Below are 10,036 nucleotides of genomic sequence, written 5' to 3' on the forward strand. Positions count from 1 at the left end.
CCCGGCTCCCTGCGAGGAGACAACGTGGTCGGAGCTTCCTGCCTTCCACAGCTCCATCGGTGAGATTGGGGCCTTGGTATTCTCTTTGTTGAAACTCTCATGTTGTTTAGCGTTATTAGGTTATTAAACTGCCGTTCGTTCTCAGATCACCTTTTTCTCCTTCATTTTTTGTTAGACTCAATCACAATCTCCCTTCCCTTCCCCTCTCCCTAAACGCACGTGTCCGGGCCACGCCGCGCCGTGCCGTACAGAGCCGCTAGAGAAAAGGGGGGGGGGGACTTTTGTTCCTGCACCCCTGGGTTTGTTTCCACTGTCCCGGAGTGAGCTCTAGAGAGAACTCCGTGACATTTTTTGGTTGAGGATGCGGGCAATGCTCTGGGCAATGTTTTGGGCAGTAATTAGGTGGCTTTTTTCAACAGCCCTGTATGTATGTGTGAAAGACAGAACTGGCTTTCTTTTGTTGTCTCAAAGTTTGCTTCATGAGGCCTTCCTGATGATAAGACTCTGACTAACATCTGTTAAGTGTCCTTGGGGGTGGACGTTGGTTGTCATTGTGCCATCGTGTTTCTGCTTACGATTGCAAAGATAAGCAGAAGCAGGACGAGCAGTTTTCTTCAGGGGTGCTGCTCAAAGGAGCTGACCACTGCAGAAGGCGATAATGCTTGTGTCTGGCGACAGAGACACCCCCCCCCTTTTTGCTGGCTTATCTGTGGGCCAGGAATATCACAAAAGCTGGTTTAAATCCCTACTACAAAGTGTGTTTACCTGCTTGTTTGGAAGTTCAGTGTTTGCTCGAGATACGTTCCCAAAAATGCTGTGTCAAACTTCAAAGGAGAAAAACAACCTCACCGAAATGGGGGATAAAAGGCCCTCGCTAAACTGGGGACTTTGGAGACAAACTCCCAAAGACACCTTTGACGGAGAATTCCCTGAGGGGAAAACTTTGTCGGAAGAACCCCGGGACCGGCTTGCTGCGGAGCTCCCTGGCTGTCTCCCATCCCCCGCGGTGATCAGACGAGTTCCTGAGATCAACGGACCTACTGTGTACCTCGCTGGATCCACGGTGGTGACTATATCTCTTTTGCTATCTGCAAAGACTCCTTGCTTACATTTCCTACTTTCCCTATCGCCTCCCTTCCCTTCCCCATCTCCCTAAAAAAACACCTAGGTCTTTAATAAACTGGTTGGACCAACATTTGAACCGTTGCTTCTTAATCTCACGCCGGGTATACACATATCAAAGAACCTTGCCTCACTCCTACAAATTGGAGCGAGACATTTTTTATTGGCGTAGTCGGCAGGATGCCCGCCGTGAGAGTGTTGTCCTCCCAGACATAGTCTAAAACTTTTCTATGTGCACCTCCTGGAGTTGCAAGGAGCGACAATTTTGGTAACTTAGATGTGAGAACCTCTCCAGGAAGACCGCTCCATATTCTGAAACTTTACTGCTCAAGTGTTTACCTCTCGGGGACGTATGAATTAATTTTGACTATTTACTTTTGTTTTATACGTGTGTGCCTCCTCGGCAAGACTATTTCGCATTTTTTGTGGTTTAAGTAACTTGTAACCTATCTTGGAAATTGGAAAGTTTTGTGTGTGCGCCTCTTGGGGAAGTGAGGGTAATTTTTTGATGTTTGTGCCTCTCCAAGAAGTTTATTCCTTTTTGAGAAAACTTGAAGTATTTTGTAACTCTTGAAGCTTGAAGATTTTCTGGCCTGACAGGGTAGCCAGGAGCGATTTAGGTGTTTACACTTTCTTTTTAAGTGTTGATTGGGCTTCTTGGTCTTTTGTGAAAGGGAGGAATGATTGTAGCATTTGCATTTGTTTGATAGGTATGTGCTTCCCTGGGGAGGGGTAAGGACTTAAGTGTGCCTTCTCTTCCCTTAGTGTTTATCTTTTAGGGTAGAAATGAGTGAAAGTATTGTCACTATGAATAGTGAAAATGTGCTATTTGACCTTTTAGAAAAGCATGGTGCTCGGCCTTCTTTATCAGGGGTGGATTGGGCACGACAAAACTGGTATAACTTGCAGAGTATTTCCAACCGCATTAGTGTCTTACAAAATGGGGCTCGTACCCGAGCCGGGAAAGGAAAATCGTTTATTTGTGCGGTACTCGGTGCTGCTTTAAAAGCTGCCGTGGAGTTCCGAGATGAAAAGCATTCGGCAGAAACCCAAACCATACAAGCATTACAAGAATCAGTTAAAGTAATGCAAGAATTGGTAAAAACTCTGCAGAATCTAATAGTGAACCTTGAGGAACAATTACAAAGAGAGCAACATAATACAGTTTTGTTGCAAATAGCTTTTAAGGAACTATTAACATATAAGAATACTAGCAATACTGCTGTCCATAATTTGCCTCAAGAAAAAACTTTTCCTCAGAAGGAACTACAAGGAATAAAGGAAGGGCTTAACAAGTTAGAGGACTCACCAACCCACTTGCGCCCGTTGATAAAAACCGAATATACCTTTGATAACAGTGAGGATTTGGACCCTCAAATGAATGTTAAAGAAATTCCCTTCTCTGCCACTGAATTAGCAAAGCTGAGAAAAGAGTTCAGCCGCTCTCCAAAGGAATCAGAGACAGAGTATGTATGGAGAGTCAGCTTAACTGGTGGAGACCAAATACTGTTAACTGAAAAGGAAGCTGAAGGTTATTGGGGGCCAGGAGTATTTTTAACTACTGGTAACAACCGTGCTCCCTGGTCCCTAACACAAAGGGCTGCCTATTGGGCAGGTGGTCTTAACTCTTTAGAAAGGGGAGACCCTCTTGCCATTAATGGGACAGCTGATCAATTGGTTGAAAGTGTTCAAAAAGCTGCTTGTCTGCAAATGATGTATGATAGAAAGCTGCAGCCACATCATGAATCACCTATGATGATGCCTGTTGATCCTGAAAGGATGACTCCTTTAATCAGGGGGCTTCCAGAATCACTGAAACCTATAGGTATACAACTACAAGGAAAAATACAAGCTATGCCTCAGGGAGAAAGAACCCTGGCAGAATTAGAAGGAACTGGCACCTCAGGCCATTTGCAGTCGGGATATAAAGTATGGACATGGGGGGAGGTTGCCCAAGAGTTGATTAATTATGAAAGGAAATATGGGCCTGTGGCTTCTTCCAGTATATCTGAACCAGAGGAAGTAAGGCTCGCAGCAACCACCCATGCTCCTAGGCCACCTAGTCCAAAGCTCAGTAGAACTGGAAGGGTCTCATTGCCAGTAAGAACAGGTAGGCGAAATATTGATCATAAACGTAATCATCTCTGGACACTGGGCTGACAAAAGGGTGTTCCACGAGACCTGATGAATGGATTACCCACAGTCAGGTTAGAGAAATTAGTTAACTTGTGGCCAGAACAAAAGCTCAAGGAAAGCTGATGCTTTCGCCCCCTCCCCCAGATGAGTGGGAGGTGGGGGGGGAAGGCAGTGAAGGGTGGATGTTTATTAGAAAGCTCACAACAAAAGGAGATCCTCGATTTAACACCTTCTGTCCCAAGGCCTCCCCACTCCTGCCAATTGCCCCTGTGATCACGATCCAGTTGCTGATAAGCTAGGGAAACACTTATCTTCCTGGCCAGCCTATGTCGACTGACTCAGCTAACATGAGGCGTTTCCCTAACCTTAATGAAATCCCTTAACAAATATCCTTAGAAGCCTAAGGACACCCCGAAAAAGGAATGTAAAATATCATGCTCGATGGATTGTTCTCTCATTTTTTAATTGTATTAACAAAGCCCCAAAAGGGCAAGTTGTTGTTTTATTTTTCAGAAGATCCCCGTGGGACCTTCACTGAACAGAATGGCTCATAGCTGACTTTAACCATTTGTGTTTTGTGACAGAAAAGTTGAAGATGTGATTGTGCTAGAATTCTGAATTTACCTCTCTTATTACATATTTTGTTTGCAATAGTATTATGCTTTTGTTTGTTGTTGTGGATTGTGATTGATATCAGTCCTTGGATCTGTTAAAACTTCACAATTTGGTTCAGAGTTTTTCCAGGTCATTCTGACTTTCTGGTACTTTCTGCACAGTGATAACCATTCCTTCTGATCCCTTCTTTTACCCCTTTTTGTCAAACTGATTGTGGTTTGCATGTAACTCCTCCATAGTGTTTCCAAATTCCTAACAAATTGGGAAATGAGCCAAGGGACCTATCTAATATCTGTTAGATGTGGTCAAAAATGAAATCTATTTTAAAACCCTTTGCACTGATATTTTTCAGTGTCACATCAGTCCAGGAGTTCCATACAAAAACATGGTTGTTGGAAAATGTCTAAGTTTTGATAAGAGATGTGTATGTTTCTGGGATTATCCCTCTTATGGTTTATACTCTGGGGTATCCCACACACTGTCCTGTGAAAAGTTCGATAGACTATTACAGTATTTAACTTGCCAAACTGGCATTTATATCTCACAGCAATTGAACTGCTTTGGCAATGCTCAAGTGGACAGCAGCAGACACAAATACCCCTATTTATTTGTTTTACTTGTTTATTTGATACTATTGGTTATTGTCACTGTCTTTGTGATTTTTAAATGTTTATGGTATATGTAAGTATGGATTGCTAAAGGAAAGTTATATGGTACTAAGGGTGTTGTGGAAACTGAAGAACTGTGTTGTTTGATCTGTGGGTTCTGAAGGGAATGGGACAAACTGCTTTGATGATGATACAGAAGTATAACTGAGGGTATGTGGAAGTGTAACTGAGGGTACAAATAGTGGAATAGCGTACGTTAGTTTATGTAATGATGAGAGTTTGGAAAGTGAGAAAGTTTGGGAACAGAAGTAAGGGACTTGGACAAATTTGTTGATGGAGCTTGGAAATTGTGTGGAGGGGGAATTGTGGTGGTGGAGTTGGGAGGAACGGTGGCAGCTGTACTAGAGCGTGATAAGATCCCAGGATGAGTTTTGCCCCAGTGGACTGAATGCAACATGCACATAGCAGTGTAAAGATGTTTGTTTTCTGGTAAATACGGGTGCATCTCACTCTGTACTGCATCAAGAATTACTACCCTTAGATGATTTTTGTAACAAACAATAGGAATAAGTAACTGTAGCTCTAAATATCTTTTCTGAGTAGTTTGTATTGTAGAGAGATCTAATATAGTGGTTTGTTATGAGTGAATATATATTGATGGAAAATAATTATGGTTATCAATCAAGGTTTTGATTGAATGATGATGATTGTTAACATTTAATTCCCCCATATCACCTATCCCGTTTTTCCCTTATGCTTTTCTTTTTTTTTTTTTCTTTTCTCACCACCCTGAATGGTCATTTGCGCATCAATTTCAAGCAACCTTTGAGCCACGGGGTGGTGTGAAAGACAGAACTGGCTTTCTTTTGTTGTCTCAAAGATTGCTTCATGAGGCCTTCCTGATGATAAGACTCTGACTAACATCTGTTAAGTGTCCTTGGGGGGTGGACGTTGGTTGTCATTGTGCCATAGTGTTTCTGCTTACGATTGCAAAGATAAGCAGAAGCAGGACGAGCAGTTTTCTTCAGGGGTGCTGCTCGAAGGAGCTGACCACTGCAGAAGGCGATAATGCTTGTGTCTGGCAACAGAGACACCCCCCCCCTTTTTGCTGGCTTATCTGTGGGCCAGGAATATCACAAAAGCTGGTTTAAATCCCTACTACAAAGTGTGTTTACCTGCTTGTTTGGAAGTTCAGTGTTTGCTCGAGATACGTTCCCAAAAATGCTGTGTCAAACTTCAAAGGAGAAAAACAACCTCACCGAAATGGGGGATAAAAGGCCCTCGCTAAACTGGGGACTTTGGAGACAAACTCCCAAAGACACCTTTGACGGAGAATTCCCTGAGGGGAAAACTTTGTCGGAAGAACCCCGGGACCGGCTTGCTGCGGAGCTCCCTGGCTGTCTCCCATCCCCCGCGGTGATCAGACGAGTTCCTGAGATCAACGGACCTACTGTGTACCTTGCTGGATCCACGGTGGTGACTATATCTCTTTTGCTATCTGCAAAGACTCCTTGCTTACATTTCCTACTTTCCCTATCGCCTCCCTTCCCTTCCCCGTCTCCCTAAAAAAACACCTAAGTCTTTAATAAACTGGTTGGACCAACATTTGAACCGTTGCTTCTTAATCTCACGCCGGGTATACACATATCAAAGAACCTTGCCTCACTCCTACAAATTGGAGCGAGACAGTAGGACTGACGGTCCTTAGGTTCCTGTGGTCCTGGCTTCAGAACATCCTGATGATGGGGGTAGGGGTAAATATATTAAGCCGACAGCTGGCAGGGATAGAGATACCTGCCTGGCTCCCTTCCAGACTAACGAACATCACAGGCACTGTGCTCGAACTGACCCACGAATGCTCTGAATTCCTTAAGTATGACTGGGGTGTCAAATGGGATACTGTGTTGTTAGTCTCTCTAATTGTAGTAGTTTACTATAACGTGCGGAGAGACTTGCAAAGAATAGTGCAGAGAGACTCAGGAAAAGGGCCAGAAGCATCGGGACCCCCAATATCATATAATCTCACCCCTGAACACCGGAGGGACCTTGGGAAATTAATAGAACTTTTGAATGAGAGATTAAAAGAACTGGTGAGTGAGGGTGGGAGATCAGGGGGATCTCAGAACGAACGGCTTATGAAAAAGATAGAGAGTCTCGAGAATGAGATCCAAACCCTAAGGGGAAGGTGCCAAGTTAATCCCAGCCGACTACAGGAAGCACCAGCATCAGTGTCAGTCGCTCCAGTGGAAGGCCAGAGATGGGAACGTGGGTCCTCACGTCTGGAACGGATGGAGGAAGTAGAGGAAGATCCGGGCGAGGGACCCTCCCCAAAACCACCAAGGAAGGCAACTCAGAAGACTAACAGACATGGAGAAGATAGTGACGATGAAGGCCAGAGATGGGAACGTGTGTCCTCACGTCTGGAACGGATGGAAGAAGTAGAGGAATATCCTGGCGAGGGACCCTCCCCAAAACCTCTGAGAAAGGCAACTCAGAAGACTAACAGACGCGGAGAGGATAGTGATGATGAGGGAAAAGTCACTGCTTCCTCTACTCGTAAACCTCTGAAAATTACTGAAATCCAAGGTACGAGAAGGGAGTTTGCCCGACTCCCAGGTGAACGCCTTGTCACTTGGCTGCTCCGGTGTTGGGACAATGGGGCCGCCTGCATGTCCCTAAGCTGCAATGAGGCTCGTCAATTAGGAAACATTGCTTGAGACTCATCTATTGATAGAGGGATCAGCAGATGTCTCGATGGAGTCGCCAATCTCTGGGAGAGGATGCTATCAGCTGTAAAGGCAACCTGTCTTCTCAAAAGTGATTTGGAGCCTGTACTGGAAAAATGGAGTACAGCTGAGGAAGGTATCCAGTACCTGAGAGAAATGGCTGTGGCAGAAATGCTGTTCGATCCCACGTTTGTCCCTGGGGACCCAGAGGATTACCATGACCCAGAAAAGGTGAGCTGTACTCTGGAAATATGCAAGAAACTCATACGGTCAGCACCAGAGAAGTATTCCAGTATACTATTAACGAACTCTAACAGGTATAATGAGCTGGATAAAAGACCTGCAATTTTTGAGCTCATCCTTTCACTGCAAAATATCGAATACTCACTACTGCCACACCGTACCACCATCGCAGCCATCTGTCAAATGGTGGATAGACTGGACCGAATGGAGAGAAAACAAGACAACATGCAGAAGAGCTGGTCTGTGGCAAGGAACCACAGTGAACCTGTGGCAGTCTCAGCCATCAGACGCAAACGCACACCTGTCCAAGTGAAGGACCGCAGTGAGCCTATGTCACGTGGCGCCATGTGGAACTACCTGCGGGACCATGGAGAAGATATGAAGAAGTGGCATGACGAACCCAATTTTGCACTGCGAGCACGGGTAAGAAAATTACAAAAGAGGTCAGCCAATACTGAGATTGCCTCTACCGCTTCAGACAACGAATAGAGGGGCCCTGCCCTCAGCCAGGGGGGGGAGAGGGATAATGTATTAGACTGTGTGGATTCGGTGGCCTGGCACATCAGAACCACAAAAATATAAAGCACTGGTGGATACCGGTGCACAGTGCACTCTGATACCCTCAGGTTTCAAAGGGACAGAACGGATACATATACATGGGGTGACTGGGGGTTCGCAGGAACTATCTGTGTTGGAGGCCGAGATAAGCCTCACTGGTAGAGACTGGCAGAAACATCGTATAGTGACTGGCCAGGGGGCTCCTTGCATACTTGGAATAGATTACCTAAGAAGGGGACATTTCAAGGACCCCAAAGGATACAGATGGGCTTTTGGAATAGCTGCTATAGAAACAGACAACATTAAGCAGCTGTCTGATTTGCCTGGCCTATAAGGGGACCCGTCTGCTGTGGGGTTACTACGGGTGGAAGAACAACGGGTACCAATTGCCACGAGAACAGTACACAGACGACAGTACCGTACTAATAGAGATTCCTTGCTCCCCATCCATAAGCTAATTCAACAACTAGGAAGTCAGGGAGTAATTAGTAAGACCCATTCACCTTTCAATAGCCCCATATGGCCAGTGCGCAAAGCCAGTGGAGAATGGAGGCTGACAGTGGACTATCGTGGCCTTAATGAGGTCACACCCCCATTGAGCGCTGCAGTGCCAGACATGTTGGAACTCCAGTATGAACTGGAATTGAAAGAGGCAAAATGGTATGCCACCATTGATATTGCCAATGCATTCTTCTCTGTCCCTTTGGCCACAGAGTGTAGGCCACAGTTTGCCTTTACTTGGAGGGGTGTTCAGTACACTTGGAACCGTTTGGCCCAGGGGTGGAAACACAGCCCGACCATCTGCCATGGGCTGATCCAAGCCACGTTGGAACAGGGCGGTGCTCCAGAGCACCTGCAGTATATAGATGATATCGTTGTGTGGGGTGATACAGCGACGGAGGTTTTTAAAAAAGGAGAACAGATAATCCAAATCTTCCTGTCTGCTGGTTTCGCTATTAAGTGAGACAAAGTGAAGGGCCCTGCCCAAGAAATCCAGTTTCTAGGGGTGAAATGGCAAGATGGGCGTCGCCACATCCCAACAGACGTGATCAACAAAATTACTGCAATGTCTGTGCCCACTGACAAAAAAGAGACACAGTCCTTCCTGGGTGTGGTAGGCTTCTGGAGGATGCACATCCCAAATTATAGCATCATTGTGAGCCCCCTCTATCAGGTGACCCGAAAGAAGAATAACTTCGCGTGGGGCCCTGAACAGCAGCAGGCCTTTGAGCAAATCAAGCAAGAGATAGCCCGTGCTGTGGCCCTGGGGCCAGTACGGATCGGAAAGGATGTGAAGAACATCCTTTACACTGCTGCTGGGGAGAAAGGTCCCACTTGGAGCTTGTGGCAGAGAACCTCAGATGAGACCCGAGGCCGACCCCTAGGATTTTGGAGTAGAGCATACAGGGGGTCGGAAGAGGGCTACACTCCAACTGAGAAGGAGATCCTAGCCGCATATGAAGGGGTCCGGGCTGCCTCTGAGGTAATTGGCACTGAAACACAGCTTCTCCTGGCACCTCGACTTCCAGTGCTGAATTGGATGTTTAAAGGGCAGGTTCCCTCCACTCACCATGCCACAGCTGCCACATGGAGTAAGTGGGTTGCACTAATCACACAGCGGGCCCGGATGGGGAACCTCAGCCGTCCAGGGATCCTAGAAGTCATCATGGACTGGCCCGAAGGTAAAAAGTTTGAAGCACCACCAGCAGAAGAGGTGTCACGCGCCAAAGAGGCTCCACCATACAATGAACTACCGGACAACGAAAAGAAGTTCACCCTATTCACTGATGGATTGTGCCGCATTGTTGGGAAACATCGCAGATGGAAGGCTGCTGTGTGGAGCCCCACACGACAAGTTGCAGAGGCCACGGAAGGAAGAGGAGAATCGAGTCAGTTTGCGGAGGTAAAGGCTGTCCAGCTGGCCCTAGACATTGCTGAGTGGGAGAAATGGCCAGTGCTTTACCTCTATACTGACTCATGGATGGTGGCCAATGCCTTATGGGGGTGGTTGCAGCAATGGGAGCAAAA

General features: G+C 46.2%; 1 protein-coding gene across 1 annotated transcript; it reads left to right on the forward strand.

Annotated features, from left to right (window-relative positions):
- Positions 1–1,908: 1,908 nt before the first annotated feature.
- On the forward strand, positions 1,909–3,859 carry LOC146754599 (uncharacterized). The gene is made up of 2 exons (XM_085527806.1): positions 1,909–3,232; positions 3,843–3,859. Exons 1-2 carry the CDS (start codon positions 1,909–1,911, stop codon positions 3,857–3,859), a joined length of 1,341 nt encoding a protein of 446 aa, XP_085383932.1.
- The last annotated feature ends 6,177 nt before the right edge of the window (positions 3,860–10,036 follow it).

The sequence above is a fragment of the Coturnix japonica genome, chromosome W (genome assembly GCF_054131305.1).
Source record: "Coturnix japonica strain WE chromosome W, WE-NBRP24, whole genome shotgun sequence".
Lineage (NCBI taxonomy): Eukaryota > Metazoa > Chordata > Aves > Galliformes > Phasianidae > Coturnix > Coturnix japonica.

Bases quoted from the DNA above. Each gene is read 5' to 3' on its own strand.
- LOC146754599 (XM_085527806.1), top strand. From the start codon at position 1,909: ATGAGTGAAAGTATTGTCACTATGAATAGTGAAAATGTGCTATTTGAC.